This window comes from Coloeus monedula (assembly GCF_965178545.1).
Source record: "Coloeus monedula genome assembly, chromosome: 15".
In the NCBI taxonomy this organism is placed as follows: domain Eukaryota; kingdom Metazoa; phylum Chordata; class Aves; order Passeriformes; family Corvidae; genus Coloeus; species Coloeus monedula.
The window spans coordinates 4,601,294-4,620,415 of record NC_138795.1 but is presented as its reverse complement, the minus strand read 5'-3'; the positions used below and the strand labels follow the sequence as shown (position 1 = coordinate 4,620,415).

The following is a 19,122-nucleotide window of genomic DNA, read 5'->3' as shown; positions in this document are numbered from 1 at the left end:
GCTTGCATTCCACATGGCCAAACCCCAGTAAAGAAACAATCCCACAGCTCTGTGCTGGTGCTTCTTGGATCTAAAGCTGAATGGATTGCATTATGCAACCAGAAAGGATCATAAATGGCATAAAATAGTTAAGAAAACATTGAAGTACAGCACAAGGAAAGTTGGCTTGAATTAAATAAGGAAGAACACAGGCACATGGTTCATTTATTCACCTTTCCTATCTCCATCTAAACATCCCCACTACTTCTATGGAAAGGCACACAGGTGATAACTACTAGAGTGCTTTCTCTCAGAGATGGTGTCACCAGCACGGTGGTAGCTCCAAGTACAGCTCTGAACGAAGGCAGCAGTAACTCACACCTGGAGGCTGAGCCACTTCCCTACCCCTGCAGTTCGAGTGCCGCCTTTGTCTTCAAGCAGCTGATTTTGCCAACAGCTCAGCTGCTGTTCCCCCTCAGCTGAGAAGCCGCAGTCACCGACTAAGACAAGACAGGGACCCACGAGCTACTGCTCACATGATCCACGGCACATGTTTTAGGAATATTATCCAAACACAACAGTAGCAATTTGTTTTCAGATTTCCCAAAAATCAGTAGTGCGGCTGAGAACTTAAGGCAAAATGAGACTAATGTATAATGTAGAGCTGCTTCTAGACATCTGAGATTGTAGCTGCATTTGTTTTTTGGAAGAGTGAAGGACTGAATGCACTATATATAATGAGCCAAGTGAACACTCAACATCTGGAGAAGAGACAAGGCAGGCCCTGGCAATATTTTCACAATGTAGTTATCTAGGAGACCCCCACCCACAGACACACACGCATTTAAGATGAAGCCCTCAGAGAGAGCAGTGAAAGACGAGAGTGAACACCATCTCATCCTCACCATTCAACTCCTATGAGTCATGCATCTGAACTATTTTTAGTATTTAGATTAAAAGGTTCCTGTAAAGGAGGGGTGGAAATAGAGGGAAAGCTTTCTGAGAATGCAAAGAAGTTGCTTTAATATTAAATGATCCTTTTTTAAACTGTGTGCAGAAGTTAGTTTCAACTACTGAGAACATACTGTAAATAAAAAAGCTACACAACTTGCGTGAGTACAGAATACATTATTTCCCCCACTCCCAGGTGTGGGAATCTTGGCATCTATTAAACTGTTAATTAGTTTCCAGAAACACTTTTGCCAATTAAAAAAATCATTTAATACTTATCCATCTGGGCATCAAATACTTTCAACAGAGCATTTGAATTGCTGAGCTAAAAAAGAATTGATCCCGATCCGCACAGCGCTGCCTCCCAAACCACCAGAGGCTGGGACACAGAGCAAGCAGCACTCCAGAACCAGGGGCAGCATCTATTAACTCCACTTGTTTCTGTGAGCATCCCTTCCTTCAGGCTCTGAGGGATTTCGGATGATCACTAGTCAAACCTGTGTTCCAAGAAACCAAAAGGATTTAATACAAAGTCAAAGAGAAAAATGCATTTCAGGATGAGATTTCTCTACGCTATGACACTCTGTCAGCTCAATGTGCAGACTGGTTCACAGACAGAGGACATTATTTATCCACCTGTTATCCCAAACAATACAATGGATATTAGGCATCTATGCACCTAATGCTATTAACAAGTATTCAGAGAAGAAGACATTAATCGCCTTCCAAATAAAGATGGTGCTGCTCTTCCCTTCAGTGAACTCATATATTTACTCTCAGCCAGCCTCTTTCTTCTTGCTGGGTGAAGACAAACTAACTAAAAAACATGTAACAAACGTAATGCATTTTCATTTTGCTCCTGTCAGTAATGTCACTTTTGTTATAAAACATGCAGCTTAGATTTAGAGCCTTACAGATAAAACATATGGATACCAAATACGAAGCCAGCAGTCCGCATTCAACAAAGAAACAGATGGGGACCCATCTGCCAAAATGCCTGGTGAAATACCTCAGGTTACAGAGAGGTAACAGCACAACATTAGTGATACTTGACCATTCGAAGTTGTTTATTTTTCAGCCACTCCTCAGAACCATTACAAATATGACACCAGTCAATTTAGTCCATGAATGCCAGGTATTATTCCAGATCCTCTATGCAAGGAGCAGTCATACTCCTTCTGACCAATGATACAATCTTCATTATGTATGGTAGGATTTGAAATACATTTTCAGCTTTTCAAGTTCAGTTTCATAATTTATGTGGCAGATGTGCAAGGCAAACTGAACAGAAAGAGATAAGCCAAGAAAAACATCCTGATGGCCACAAATGAATTACAGCTTGTGGGAGGAAGGAACTATAAAGCTATTTCCTGTGCCTTACAACTTCTAATCACAAAAGACTACCAAGTAAACAAAATAGCCCAAAATCCACCATACACGCTGTCAAAAAGAACAGTGACTTTAAAAATTAAACTGCAGCCTGTTGGAGAACTCAGATCTCTCACTTACAGAAACCAATGCTGCACCTTACTGAAGTCCTCCCTTTCAGTTTCCCCTTCTCAGAAGTCCCCCAGCTGCAGAATGCTATATCCTCAATGGTTTTGTAATCGCTTGCTACAGCTGAATTATTTTTTGCAGATGTTACGAACATGAAGCATGGGAATATGGCAGTGTTAAAGCGTATTTGTGCAAGGAACAAACACTTCCTCCCCCACTTGATGTAAGACTGATTTCACCTCTCCTACTGCAGATTCCCTGCAGTATGTCAGTGTTAATACTCTCATACTCTTATATAAAACAATCCCTTGTGGTTCACCAACAGATACATGGCTGCTTTATGTATCTTAATATGTGGTAGTAAATAACTTCTCAAACTCATCAAGAATTCTGTTGATACTATTGATTGTGGATTTGTACTACCTCTATACAAAGTGTATCTTCATTTAAAGTCCAGACCCACTTCTCTATTTCCCCATTTTTTATGGGAAATTTTCATTCCAAACACCCACCCCCACATTCTTCAGTTACCGTCCCCTAAACTTCATCAATTATAGACTATCGTCCCTTCAAATGCACATTTCTGCAGTTCCATTTTTAAAGGCTTAATAGTGTTGTCATTTTAGTATACTTAATTCAAACAGCATTCTTTAAAAGGTAACTTACGAAAGTAAATGCTACACTCCAGCAAGTAGAACGAATCAAAATATTTCCTTTTAACTTACATAGTAAGAATTAGTATTTCCACTGGTTTTCAGTATTAGTTTCTAGGTCACATTTTTAGTTGAAATTAGAGGACAATTACACTTAAAGCATTCTTGTGACACATCTGATTAAACTTAAGCATGAAAACCAACTTCACAAACAAGTGGAAAAAAGCTGCCATTGAGGCCACACTTGACACTTTGGTGGGACAGTTACACACTAAATAGCAGCTCTGGTTTTGATTCAGACATAAAAATTATGCTGCTACTGTCCTGTGCAGGTTTTCATTCTCCTTGCCTCATGCAAGCTTCCATGTGGCACATCAGATTGGAGTCACTGCTTTGCAGCTCCTATTTCTGTGGATGCCATCTCTTTCAAAGTTCAACATGCTATGGTCACACAACAGCAGCTGTATAGTCAAAAAAGAAGTGGACATACGAAATTTGTGTAATCTTCTGTAACTGCAGAACTAAAGAGACTTCCAGATGCACGCTGTAATCACATGACTCAATTTACTATTGCTCAATCTTCACACTTATTTTGCTACTCTGCTTCTTACACTTCAGTTCTTTTCTCTTCTGTAACAAACAAGCTGCAACAATTTTTGCCTTTTTTTTTCTTTAGACTTAACTACATCTCATTATAGAATTCAGATTGCACTTCAACCTTCAGGAGTCAGTAAGAGCTACTGCAAATTTTCCATCATGTGCTTTATCTTTAATTTTTCCCTATTTGTGGTCCAGTCAGGTAACACAGCTCCTACTGCAAACAAAGATTTGACCAAGTAGGACAAAGTGTAAGTGAAATCTAACCAAACCCACACTTCTGTAGAATGCTTTCTATATAAATAAAATACCAGCACAAAAATGTCAATCCCAATACAACCTGGTAGACAATTGCAACAAGAAACTAAAATTTAAATACATTATTTTGGGGGAGAGAGAGGCACTTCTCGCCATAGCTTACACCCTCCAATCAACTGTGTTCCTTTGGACTTTGTAGCATTCCTGTAACTGCAAGAGTAGCTTTCCCTGAAGGGGGGGGGGGGGAGGGGAAAGCAGGTTTCAGATGTTCATAAGGTGGCATAAATCCTCTTCCAAGTAAGTATCAAGTGCTACTTCCTTCCTTGTACGCACACAGAATTAAGAGACTATAGTCAAGTCCACAGCTCAAGTATTTAAAGAAATCTTTGATAGATAAAGAGACTTGCAAGTACTCCCAGCCACTGAGTTTTCAGGATTAGGGCACAGTAGTTTAATGCTGAGAGAGAAATATTTACAAGAAGGATAAGGTTTTATCCTTCTTTCAAAACAACAAACAAAAGGGTTAGAAATTTTCAGAGGACAAGGAAGTTGTAGCTACGCTCAGCATGAGGCAACAGTGAGCTTTGAAGCTGTGCAACTTCAACCCACTAGTGTACCTCAGACTTCCTATTTCTGACCACAAAAAATTTTGAGTGTGACCTTGAATGGAGGCAGAAGATAGGGAGGAAAAACAAAAAGAAACCAAAAAACCAACCTCACAGTAAAAATAATACTAATAGTAGGAATGACACTTCACACTCTCCCAAATGTTCTGTATTGACCTCTGTATTTAAGAAGTATCTCCTAATACCTCAGGTTTTCAGAATTTCAGAAGAGGTGGCATTAGTGCTTTAGGATGATCCCCAAAAGGTACCAGTGCTTTGATAGGCCCCACTCACCTCTAAAGCTCCTGCAATTGTGTGCTATTTGTAACTGGTCACTCACTACTCATGTGAAATGTGTTCACCAAAAAACTTCATACCAGAGCTTTCTGTCACCATGAAGAGCTTGTAACAGTTCTAAGCTTACAGTAATGCACCAACTGGCCAAGGAAACCTCCGATGCCATACATGCTTGAAATGTATTAGTTGAATAGTTACAGGTAAGAAATTTTACTTAGAAAACCAGGAACGTTGCCTGGGAGTCAGTACACTTGTAAACAGGACAGATCTATTCAGTGCAAGTAATCATACTGATTTAATTCTAAATAATCCAAACTTTTCCTACTCAAAGAACTATTTCAATTATTTTTCAGTTGACAGTGTCTTTGGTGAGGACAGAAGAATGCACATGCAGTTATATGGAGTTTAATATTGCCAAAAACCACACACCCCAACATTAATGGGCCATGCTTAATGATCTTTGTAGTTTCAGCTATCCCTTCATTGCAAGCTGAGTACTATTAAAACATTGCCCTAATACCAAATTTATTACAAATTAAGCATTACTCTAAACACATGCTTGCTGTTCCACCAGGGATGGCTGATTAAAGTTTAAACAATGCAAACACTGAACCTTTTAACACACAGACTGATCATTCTCTGCTGCCGTATCATCACTTTGGCACCATGACACCCCATGCACCCCCATACTTTGCAATATCAATCACCTTCTGTGATCATTTTTGAGGAATAAACCTGAGTACAGGTAGCTCCTCTAAGCCAACAGTAAACAGCTGTTACAAGCTCTTCTCTGATCAGATTCAGGGGCAAAGTACAGGTAAGATGAACAGATCTGTCTGGAGTCCCACTCTGGACGTGCTACCCTTGTTGCCTCCAGAACTCCAATTCCTACCAGCTCCCCTCCCTGACCCTTCAGGCTCAAGGCAGCCAGGGTCAAACAACAGCATGCCAACTGCACATAAATCACACACACTGAACACACCCAACCTTCTGTAACACAAGCTGCTCTCCATCCCTAACACCCAGACTGCCTGTCAAGGGCTTGCAGCTTCCTCCAGCCTTTAACTATGGAGCTGTGACTCTGTAGAGCTCCCCATTCCATCTGTGTGGTAGCAAAGTATTATCATCACATTACCTAGGAAAGCCTGGGACATGTATCTCAACAACAAAGTATGGTTCAAGTAGCAGGTAAAGCAACTAAACCAGAAAACCTTCAACTGCACTTTTAATATGGCCTTGTGCCCTGGAATATGTCCTAAAGCTGAGGCAGAAGCTGAACTGCACTTCTGAGCAGGAGAAAGGAAGAGGAAACAAGAGTTTATACAAAGCAATCCAATTGCAGGTTCATAAGCAGTTGTTTTCCTTTATTTATGCAAATGTCTTACAGTGGAATTGCTAGGCAGGAAGTATTCAGGAGGAGTGAGAAATACTTGAGATCAACTACCTTTATCCTGGCTATTATAAAGTGAAGTGCATTATCATTTACAAAGCTTATTTCTAAGCTTACAGGAATTAATTCTACAGTTGCTATTGTCTGCAAAAAAACCCAAAATGCACCACCTCAACAACAGATTTCAGATCTTTTATTTCTGGAAAATAATCAAAATAAAATCAGAAAATGAATACTGATGTCACTACAGAGAAGCTGATCAGCCTCTCCTCTCAAAATCAGTTACTTTCAGTCTGCTTGTTTGCTATTTGAAGCTGAAAGCATGAATTATTCCATTATTCCAAGAAGAGCTACAATACCTGCTACACTCAATAGCTCTAATGCACCTGCAGAATTTCTTTTCATATCCAGTACTGAAATCCAATCCAGAAGACCATTACCAGACAATTTAAGGAAGATGCTGTCTTTATGTAAGATTACATGGAATATGTCTGGATGCAAGAAACTTAATTCTTGACTCCACTGCACACAGACAGAGAACACACAACCAAGCTCCTTTAAACTTCTGTTTCAGTGTCTCCAAAACTATCCTCTGCCTCTTCCCAACAAGGATGCCATTCAAAACACCAAACCCTTCCTTGCATCTTACCTTGCTAACAAGAAAGAACAAGAAATTCAACATCTTGTAATTAATTTGCAATTAAGACTTCGGAGTCTCGCAGCAAGTACTTTGTACACCTTCAGCATAAGCAGGACTGTGCAAGAGGAAACCTATTCAGCTTCATAATCTGACAATGTCAAAAGATGCCCATTATATTGTGTAAAGAGTAAAGGCAAGTATGCAGTGATAATTCTGCAGAATAAGGTGGGAGCATCCAAGATTTTACAGGTAGAGACAAAATACAGTCCTCTTCCTGAACTTGCTCTGTCTTCAGGCCTTTAGTCCTGAATTGCCAGTTCCTAGGAATGGCACAATTACTCAGTTTTTATCCAGTAAATTAATAAAATAAAAAAATTGAACACTTTCCAACTTCAGATCCTTCATCCATTAATAAGCCTGAATTACCACATTTCTTCTCTGCTACAAGTTTATCCAAGAATAAAAAAGTAGTCACCATAATCCTAAATAGACTAAACCTGCTCAAATACCAATTGTCTTTAGTCATGCCATTTTCCATGAAGGCAGGTGACAACCTAGCAGTCCTTTTGCTGCTGTATTATATGCAGCTGGACAAAGAAACTTTAGTTAATAGTTCATGACAAAGTGTCCTTCCAGAGCTATTCACAGCTGAGTATCCAAAAACGGGCACAAGCAGTAAGAACACACCTTTCAGAATAAGTATTGCAACAGCAATGTTATATTAACATTATTTCATTAAAATTTTCAGGATGGTATCTCAAATTAACTAGAAAGTGTAGCTCGGCAAACAAAAACCCCACAAGATCACAAGCATGCATTTTGACTGAAAGCAAGTGTTCTTTTGTGAAATGAGTCTGGTCAATTACAGACAAATTAACTTTCAAAATTCCAAGCCATGTTTATTTGTGGTGGATAATGATGTTTCCTCTCCTTTGTTAGGTATCCCTTTGTTAAACTGGTTCCTCCAGGAGATCAAGTAACTCGTGTCCTAAAAAGGTAACAGGAGCCATTCCCTTTGCCTCAGAGACCCAGTTTCTGGTTCCCGTCCACACAAGGATGATAATTTCAAATGACACTGTGTATTTGCAACAAATAAATTTCACAATGGCTCAGCACAGGCACTATTTATTTATTTACTCACTAATGGTAAGATTACTGGATTTTTCTGAGCTGATGTCTGTAGTTACAAGAGTTACAGTTACTGTGGAATTAACAAAAAAACAACACTGGCAGTTTAAAGGCTGAGACTGCACTTGCCAATTAGGAGTCTATTAGCACTACGTTTTCAAGCTGTCTCAAGAAATTAATCTGTTTGCTGCAAGGAGAGCCAGAACACTGATAGAAGTTAACTCATTTAGATAATAAATACCTCTGAACAGAGAGTTTCCCCCCCACTTCACATGATCATACAGAGAAACAGTTTAAATAATTAGGTAATTGTCGAAACAAAGAATAATTAAAAGTGACAGCAATCTTTAATATATCAGCTCTATTTGTAGATGTAAGTTACCAAGACTAATTTATTTTTCAGAAGATGCATTCACCTCCTGCAACTCCAATAAAATTACCTAAGGTTATCAAAACCCTTTTTCCTCTCTCACATCCAAAATGATCTTAGAGAACCCTTCAACTGAGTAGTCTTGTAGGATACAAAACACACACCTCCAAAAAATCACACAGGGAGGTATTTGTTTACTAAGTATAAAGTAATGTCTTGAGAGGAAACCCTGAGCACAGTCTGTTACCTACACTAGGATGATTCTAAACAGCTTGACAGGATGGGGAGAGTAACCACCAAGAAAAACATCTATTGCTCTGATTCAGAACAGAGTAGAGAAAAAACTCCTCCCTAACTCCCAATAGTCTCATTATTATTACAACAGATTAAAAAAAATGCAGGCCAGTCTCATTAAATAAGTTGAATATACACTAATATTTCTAATTGTATCCCAAATGAACCAGTTAATATCTATTAAGAATGCAGTCAATATTTAACTGGTCAGGATAGGAAGCACTATTTGAATGAGGGTGGGAAAAGTACAACAGCTTTGAGGTAGTTTCCTTATAACCCATAACTAGACAGTGACAATAATGGTGTTGACACGGTATTTTCATTCTTTGTGGCAAACCAAATACCTCTAGAAAGATTTAATCTATTTAAAGTAACAGTCCACATAGAATACCCACTTCACCACTCTGATATAACCCAAATATACATCAGTATTTCTAATACAATAAGCTGCAGAAATTGAATTGAAAGTTCCTCATGTGAAGACCAATTCCAGCCTGAATCACTCAAAGTAGCACCATACAAGACATAAAACTGTATTTCAATTTACATCCTTTCTCCGAAGTTTGTGACCCAAGAGTGGAACCAAAATATGATCCTCTCCATCAAAACAGTGATACAAACAGAAACGCTGGCTTGGGAGCTTCAAGTTGTGATATATGAGATGGAAGAACAACCTTAAACAAATTTAAACTTGCAGCTAACAAACCACTAACAGTGCAGTTTTAAATAACAAAAATATGTAAAAATGCCTTATGAAGGAAAAAGACTCCCACAGCCGACCTTCCTGTCCTTTCCCCATCACCACAAGTGTTTGTGGTGCCATGAGCAGCTGTTTGTACAACACGTGGCCAAATCAGTTATGAACCCTAAAACCTTGAGGGCTTTTTTGGCTTTATCAGCAAGAGAGCATCAGCAAATACTAAACCACACACCAGCAGCACAATGAAGGCAAAGACAGGGAATGGCCAGGTATAAAAATGAGACATTTTCTGTTGGTAGAAGACTAATCTTAGAGCTCTTCAACCTGCTTGTGAAATCACATGCTAAGGGTGTACCGTGAGCACTCAACTTGTACTTTGCCCCCAGCCACTTATTCTTGCCCAAACACCATTCCTTCCTTTATGCCAATACAAATACTTGTGTGACCATGGAGTTAATTATACCAGGGAACCAATCCAGTGGAGAACTAAATTGGCAAAAACAACTGGTTAGTCAGAGATTCTCTCATCAAGCAGAAGGTCTGCAAGTGCCAGCAAAAGGGAGAGAAGTGTGCAGGCTGTGGCAGACGGGAGGCTGTGAAACCTCTTTTACCATCAGCCTACGCTTACAATGACTGTGAAACTACAAACTCAGATTTCACAGCTTAGCTTATGTTTTCTTATTGGCGAAAGTGCTGATTGTGTTTGAGATTTCAGGGCAACTACAAAGGGAGTTGTGTCCAATGTCCTCCACTTACATAACTTTAAGGGTCCCTCTCCTCTCCCCTCCCATCTCAACACTGCTTCCTCAAATGTGCAACACTGTTGAATGGCAAATGAGCTTAGGCAACTAACTCAAAACCAGATAATCTATAAAGTCCTTTTGGAAGAGAAAAAGCTTCCAGTTGAGTCTGTTCCTCTATCCAGTTCCTTGCACAGCAACCCAAACACCATCATTACACAGCACACAATGCAAGAAAAAGTAATGAATACTCTTCCTAACTGTTACTGAAAAAATACTCAAGAGTACTCAGAGCACCACAGCCTACACAGCTTTCTGGAAAAAAGGCACCAACTTGTAACAACTTCACATGACCTTACCTTAGCGTACCTTAAAAAAACAGTGAGTACACCCCAGTTAGAATCAGATCTTGTTTTGCAGAGAGGCAGAATAGAAGGACCATTTTGTCCTGGAGAGTTTATGCTCTTCTACACAACTGCTCTTTCTAAGGAGGCTACCAAGCATCCTTTAAGCTTTAGCTGTGTAACAGCTCTTCCTTCCAAATGGAAGGGGTAAATAAAGCTCCTGCTCCAAACTGAAACACAACAGAGGCTGTCAATCCTTGTTTCTGACTGAGTCCATATTTGACCCTTGTCACTAAGATCCAAAATACTACAAGGAGCTGGAAAAAACCAAGTGCAAATCTGACTACTTCATTCACTTGCTACATTTGCTACTAATTCAGCTTTTCATTCGCTTTTCCTACATTAGTTTTGCCTTATGAATACAAAAAATTCAGATAAGCATTTAAACAAAGTCTGTGAAACAGCCAACTTTCAACAAAATGGTATGCTACTGTACATCTTTGTATCAGTAAAAGAACCATAAAAGGGAACAGCTCTTCTCAAGGAGTTTCAATTTCCTGGCCCTCTTCTTTAAATACTGCCTCAATTTAAGTCCAGAGCACACAGTGATAATTTGGAAGCTGAAGTTCCTCATCAAGCACATGCCTGTAAAGTATTTGAAACATACCTGAAGCAACAGGTCAACAAGTCAGTCACACTCTGCATGTTGGAGATGAGTTCAAATTGGAAGTCTTGTATTAGGACTTTGGACAAGCTGGACCCAAACTTCAGAATAAATCAATGAGAGAAATTCCAAATACTCCAAAATGAAGCACACAACTCTCAATCATGACATTTTTGTGTTCTTAACCTACCATGCTGTGAAGCAATGCTTCACTCATTCTCCAATGGCTTGTCTTTGTTTTCAGACAAAATTATCATTCTAATATAAATACAGAAATTAGTTTAACACTTGATATAGAAGAATCAGATCAGCATTTCAAGATTGTATTTCAGGACAACTGCAACAGCTTAGCACACTGAAATAGCAAAGTCTGAGGAGAGAAAGCAGTAGTGTGTCCAACCTTTGCCCAATGCTTTGGAAGTAATTATACCTTGTATATGAAATAATTATGCAAATCAGCTAATATTTTGTAATACACTAACTGGCAACACAACCAAGAGGAATAAGCATAGAACTGAGTTAAGCACCTTGATCCTTTTGACCACAGCTGCACACAGTGATGTGTGTAAGGCTCTTATCTTTGACCAGCTTCATGCACTCCCCAAGCAGAAGCCCAGTCCTGTTTGGCAAGGACACGCAAAGCTCTGCTTTAGCAACATTTCCAGAACACAGAAGTTGTCACACATACATCAGTTAGACTCCCTGAAAATACATAAAGCCAACACCTTAGCTAGCCTTACACAACATAATACAAACTATTGTCAGCTACCACAGGGTGTAAAATGGCAATAACACATTTGAAAGAGCACTAACAAAAGCACCACTTGGTGTGCGCTGATGAAACCCGTGTGCTTGGCCACAACTACCTTATCCCAACTCTTAATAAATCCATCAGCTTGTCATATTTGCCTATTTGATGGATTACCCCACCAGCTGAATATTCAAACAAGAGAACACGGTATCTATGTACGTGTACAGAGCATAATACTTTCACAGATGCTTATCTCCCATACTCAATTACACGGCCCAAAGACTAGAAGCCTTTTTATTCCTTATTAATACCAACAACTTTCTGGAAGTTTTGTAAGGGAAGGAGAAAAGTCCTAAGAAGTAACTTGCTGTTACAAGTGCTTGGCAGACACAGGCACGCCTGGCTGCAGCACCAAATGCTATGCTCAAATCCAGTCTTCCTTTGTATTGCCAAGACTTTCTTCTCTCAGCTCTCTAGAAACCAGGCAGAGGACAAGCCCTTACAGGGCTAAAGATAATCATCATCATCTTGCTTGTAATAATAATACAAAATGCTGTTCTTAAAGCAGTTATCAGCAGGACACCTCTTTAGCAGCAATAGGAGGATAACTCATGCAGTGAGGGTTAACTGTCCCTTACATAAAACTATGGAAGTGTTCACTGCCCTGAAGATCTCGCTTACGCAAACCAAAATAAATCTTACATATAGAGAAAACTAAATGATCCTGGAACTGAAACAAAGGAGTTTACAGGAGATTCAGATAGCAATGGACAAATGTTAGACAGTCATTTACCCTTTTGCTGGATATATGATGGATCATTTACAACAATACTTGCTATTACTGAACCAGCAAACAGCATTTCATTAAAGAGCTCAGTAGTCTGGGTGGATAAATCCATGAACCACAAGAAAATCACCCATAAATAAGAGCAATTACAGGCACATTAGAAAGAGAAGGCAGTTAGGCTGGAGGATTGAAAACCCCCAGCTAAGGATACATGGGATCCTGCCTACATGCTGGGCAAACATGAGCATTCTACAGGCAATGAGCAACCAGAAGTCAACTGTAAGGTCTGTAATTGTAGAGTAAATGACTGGTGTGCATTTATCACATTAGTATCTTGCAGACAGAGAATGAGGTAGCAGACAACAATACGAGACTGGAAGTCAACAAATTCAGAATTTTAACTGTTACCAGCATAATGTGACTTGGTTTACTTGACAGAATTATCTTGCTGGCTTCCCTCATCTGTGACCTGGGAGTGAAGCGCAAGGTCTCATTACATGCTTTAGGCTACAACAGCGAGAAATTGCAATGACAATCAAAGCAGTAATTCACTCTATTTTACCAATAATTTGCCCTCCTCTTTACAGATTGTACATTTAGAAGCACTAAAGAAAACATGCTGTTTTTCAACCAGAAGAACTTCTCCCCTGCCTAGTTCTACTGGAGCTCATGACAACAGCACCTTTAATCCTTCCTTTTCCACAAACACTAGAAATCCTTTCTCTTTGCATAGATGTAGCATCAGGATAGGTAAGAGAGGACCCAAGTGCCTACCTCTAAAATAAATTTTAAGGTGTTTATAATGCTTCCCTATTACAATCAATTCTAAACAAGACTATTTGCTCTCCATTTAAAAAGAAATTAAACTATTACATACTGGGGCAATTCATCAAACTTGTGAAGTGTATGGAAACAGCTCTGTAACGCTTCACCTCCCACTCTACAACATAAGGGAGTGCAAGCACATTCCTGCTGGGCCACCAGAAAGGTGTGGCTAAGAGCAGTACTAGCAAAGCAGTTAGGGCACAGTTAGATGAACAAAACTGAACCGGAAGGAGGGTGGACCAAACAGAAGCATGGCAACTGTCATATTCCTATTACTGGCAAGAAACTCAAAGGCACTTCTCTCTTTTAATTTTTAAGTAAAAGTCAGTGACAACTACCTCACTCCCCTTAACTAATGCAAATGAACATCTGGGTAATACTGTCCTAACTACATTCAGACCTGTCACCTTCATCCCTTTTTTCATGAGACTGTTTCTTATCCTTTGATATATGGAAAGGTGCTTAAAAGGAGCTCTCTCACATTGAGGTCATGCGTGCAGAAGATCACAAAAGCTAAGAATGGCAATGGAATTTTAAAGAAAGTGGCTGTAAAGTCTCACCACACTGTTACACAGGCAGCAATCTGATCTCAATGGGTCCAAAGGTCTTCCAGCCTGCTTACTGCATGCCCTACATGTCTGTGACAGAAACTAGACAGCAAAAATGTTAACATGACATGCTATATTAAGAGAGAAATTATTGCAATGAGGAGTCCAATGAGCTACCTATATACACACAAACACTGTGTTCTGCTTTAAGCTGAACCCCCTCATGCAGGTTAAACTAAAATATGAATCAACAGTTTCTGCTTCAAGAAGAGGAAATTCAACAGAACTAAAGAGAGATGATGGCCTGGGTTTTGAACTTGGCCGCTAGGCCAAGCTGATACCTTCAAGCTTCTGCTAAGTTAAAACCTGTTTTAACAGGGTTTCTTAATATTCCTTGGGTTTTTTTTTTTTTTTTTCTTAAAGCCATGGGGTTTCCTTTGTAGAGCTCTCCTAGAAATCTCACAGGGAACACAAAGCACAACATGTACTTGTCCAGTAAAACTGAAAAGTGAAGTTACCAAGTTGCATAACACTATTTCCACAGCCAGGACTCCTGAACTCACTCTCAGTGACCACAATACCTTTTGCCAGTTCTGTTACCATACACTGAGGAAAAACTTGGTTAAGACCCTTGGTGATTTGATTATCAAAGTACTGATACACCTATACAAATACAAATATGACTTTTCTTGTACAAGCTGCTTCTACACAGTACCAAACAGTCTCCAGATCCTTAGTCTCCTGCAGCTCACAAGCAGTAAATGCAACACTTGGCCTCAAGTTTCATCACAACTACAGGATTGTTTCAGAGCAGGCATGGGGTAACCTGAACCCTCTGCCATGAGGGCCACAATATCTGGGACTGCTCCCACCAGAGCATCCAGAGACAAAGCTGCAAACCCCATGCTGCCGCAGAGCAGTGGGAGAGCAGGAGACCAGAATCATTCCCACCCGTCAAATGTTCCTGCAGCTCACACTCCCACCAGCCAGCTCGAGTATGTGACATGTGCCTCTGTGCTCCCTCACAGGAACTGGCCACCTCCTGCCTGGAATGCTGAGGCAACAGAGTTACACTGCAGCCCTCACCTAAGCCTATGACAAAAGAGAATCGAACAAGAAATCTCTGACACTGCCTCAGGAGTGACTCAGAACTGCCACCTGACTCACCAACTTTGCACCAAGCACCACTCTGGCCCTGAGCCAGCAGAAACCTCTGCCATTTAAACAGTTCACCGTCCTGGAGCCAATGAGCTCAGCACAGAGGGCTGCATTTATTTTCCAGCTGTTTAGTTTACTTTCCAATTCAGTTTTGAATTACTGGGGGAAAAGAACCCATATAAGTGAACACTGAAAAAGGTGAAAAGCTGCCTTCTTAAGTTAACTTAATCACATAATATTATGAAACAGAATTTACTCCAGAAGAATTAAGAATATGTAGACCTGCATCTTTTAAACTACAAACTAACCAGAAATTCAATATAATTTCACACATTTGAAGATCTCTTGAACACATTGCAGTACCCATTAAGAAATTGCAAGGCAGAAGAATTTTGACAGTTATTTTGAAATTGCAAGAATAAACCTTATGACAAGCAGATTTTACTAGGTACAGACAGGTTTTATTAATTATTTGATTTAAACTGCAACCTTATTCCCAATGCCCAGACAGAAACAAGGTATTCCTGTTCAGTCAAAACTAATCAAGGTACTCAATATTTAAGTGAGGGGAGTTGCACTGGCATTGAAAAGCAATGAAGTTAACAAAAGGCAGAACAAGACATGCAACAAAAAGTATTCCATCACATCCTAGAACAGTAAATCTAATACTCTACCACACAGTCTTCCTCCTAAACTTCAAATACAATAGGACTACCACTCAATATCTAAAAAAACTGTCTCATGCACCACAGGCTGCAGATCCATAGTCTGGAGTTACCAGAAAATGCTACCATAAAAATAAGAGGTGGTTGCGGTGTGAAGAGAATTACAAACTAGAATTTACCTGATGAACTTCATTGCTCAATTTCAAGCACACTGAAGAAATACAGAGACCAAATACTTCAAAAATACTAAATACAAATTTGAATTTCTTATATGCATTTTGCAGTTACTAACTTATTTTTTGGTTCTAAGACTTTGATGAATGTTAACAGGTTACCATTTTTACCTGGGTTTTTGCATTTAAAGTAGCCCATGGCTATTTATTGTTGCTTACTGAAGCTTCACACACCAAAATATGTGAGAATTGTGTAAGAAAAGTACTCCATGTTGAAATAGCTGACCTAACCACACTCTCAGCCATTGAAACATAAATAAGGATAAAAAAATAAACCCCAGATGAGTAAACTGAAACTCTAAGATAAGTATCAGCTGAATATGGAGTCAAGATGCAGAGCTCAAAACCACTATCAAAGCTATCAAAGTTTGAACTAGGAAAATTTTAAGCATTTTGCATATTTTCAAAATCCTCATAGAATCATATCCCTTTTTTTATGGAAAGAAATGCAGTTTCTTGTGAAACTTCAGTATGCTGCTGCTGCAGCATCAGCTGTTATTTATGAGGCAGATTATATCATTTAGCTTCCTCTGCAGAGAATTTTTTAAGTCATGGCCTTAAGACAGAAGACATTATGACAAATCTGCACCACACACAATGGGACTATTGATCCTGATGCCTCTAAATACTCTTTACTCTGCAGGCTCCACTTTTCTCCTGCCCCTCCCTCCCCCTTTTTTTTTTTTTTTTTAATAAACAATCTGCTTTATTTGGATAATGTTATTCCCAAAAAACTGAAGTTTATTCAAAAACCATTTTTTATTTTGAGATGTTCACTTCTTACACCTGTTCTGGAAATAGAATGTCTTTTCCAATTCAGATTTTGATGTACTGTTTGACTTAATACCTTATATCCTCAGAAGTAAACATTTTAAAAACAGTGACAGTATTATAGTGCTACAGTGATCATTAATCCTACACAAAAAAAAAACCACAGAAGTAAAACTTAGAAAAACTTGATTTCCCTCAAAGGTCCTGGAACTCAAGTCAGGCCTATTTGGGTTGTACTCCTAAATACCTAATTTGTCACATTATTAAAACTACTTTAAGCCAGGGTTGACTTTGTACACAAGAAGCTGTAAAAAGTAAACAACTGCCTCAGGACAAGACTTATTCACAGTGGTTTTTGAATGTCATCCAAGTCTTGGCCTAGAAAAGTCTGAGTCTAGCACACAGCACCACGAGCAAAACAGTTGATTATCATGAATAAGCTGACATTTCTCTTCAGTTTGCCATCTTTAAGCCTATACATCACACAGGCCACTTTAAAAACTGTTTGTAGAAACAAAAATTTAAAAAGTTTAAAACAGAACCTCAGTTTTGAAAGACTTTTGACTTGAAAGGCCAGGTACAACTGTTTGTCACTCGTATCATCTGGTATATACCAATCTACAGACCTCCATCCAGTTTTTCCTCTTAGCATTCCACAATTCATAGAACCACAGAATGGTTTGGATTGGAAACTAACTTTAGGGATCATCTAGACCAACCCACTGCCATGAGCAGGGACATCTTCAACCTGATCACAGAACTGCTTGGGTTGGAAAGGAGCTCTGGAGATCATCCAGTCCAACCCCCTGCTAAAGCTGGTACACCTGGAGCAGGTTGCACAGGATCACACCCAGCCAGGTTTTGAATATCTCCAGAGAATGAGACCCCCACAACCTCTCTGGACAGCCTGTTTCAGTTTGTGTCCACTGCCCCTTGTCCCGTCACTGGGCACCACTGAAATGAGTGATGGAGAAGTGCTCCAAGTTTTTCCCTAAAGATTTATTATTTAAGGAGGCAAAACAACCTTTGCTAAGTTCTCCATGATATCAAATTTTTCTCATGCCAAAACTGAAGGAGTGGCTGACACACGTAATAATAACGTCATGCTCTCCATCGCCAACACAGCGATCTCAATAACCAAGTCCACAGACAAGTTTTCAGTGGGAGGAGGCTTTATTCAAGGAAGCAAACTTGTAAATATCGGAGCTATTTAAATGTGTAAGGGGTGCAAAAGAGCACTTCAGTTCTGCACCATGCTCCACCTCTGAACGGCCCAGGGTGGTGAGTCAATGGCAACTGCAGGCAAAGCTGTCCTTAGGAAGGAGGGAAACACTTTAGAGAGCATGTGGTGACTTTGGCAGCTCTCTGAAAACGTGCAGGTGGTTCTTTACTCCCCTCCTGCTTTGAGAGACTTGTCTGTTCCCCCCTCAGGGGCCTAAGGGCCATGCTGGGAGCCAATCCAGCAGAGACAGATTCCAAAGGCTCATACACCAAAACGGGCAAGCACAGCCCGGGACACTGGCAAAGGAGGGGGCACCCAAAGCAGAAGAGCTGATCACCAACAGCTGGAAGGGCCCAGATGCGCCGAGAGGAACGGGAAAGCAGCCAGCCATAATGGAAAGGCCACAGACTACCTGAAAAGCAACCCCTGCCTGCCTGCAGCCCCGGAGGGGCCACAAAGCCACGCCGGGAGGACGCTCAGGGGCCACACCGGGCAGTCACCGGGGGACAGGGACGGAGGCAGGGAGGGACAACGGGGCCGGGGTCAGCCGGGCACAGAGGGGGTGTGAGGCCGCCACCTCAGCAGGGGAGGGGCCGCGGCCATGTTGGGGGGGGCGGGGGGAGCGCGGGCCCGGCTGAGGGGCCACGGCTGAGCCGCCCCCGGCCCCCTGCGCGCGTCCCGCCGTACTCACGCCTTGTCCACCAGCTCCCGCACTTTCCACATGTTCAGCATGGCGCCGACCACCCGGAGACCCGCCCGGCCCCGCTCCCTCCGCCGCCGGCCCCAGGAGGCCCCGCTCGCCGCGCTCCGGCCGCCGCCGCCTCCGCCGAGCCAGGGACGCGGCGCCGCTCCCGGAAATGAAGGGTCGGGTAATTGTGCGGGCTGCTGGGAGATGGAGTTCCGGGGAAGCGGGGCGGGCACGGAGCCTGCGGGGCGCCGCGGGAGCTGCCGGGAGTGGTAGTTCGCGGCGCCTACAGGGAGCGGGCCTGAGGGGCGGGAGGTGGGACGGGACGGGATGAAGTTGAAGGGAGAGGGATGAGGCTCTCCCGGCTGTG

At 41.0% G+C, this 19,122-nt stretch overlaps 1 protein-coding gene across 1 annotated transcript in view; it reads right to left on the bottom strand.

Annotated features, from left to right (window-relative positions):
* Positions 1 to 18,894, bottom strand: part of CLINT1 (clathrin interactor 1) — a 47,635-nt gene extending 28,741 nt beyond the window's left edge. Inside the window, exon 1 of the mRNA XM_082291683.1 lies at positions 18,759 to 18,894. Coding sequence (XP_082147809.1) covers positions 18,759 to 18,799 — 41 coding nt within the window. The 5' untranslated portion in view covers positions 18,800 to 18,894. The remainder of the gene's footprint in view (positions 1 to 18,758) is intronic.
* Positions 18,895 to 19,122: the final 228 nt, after the last annotated feature.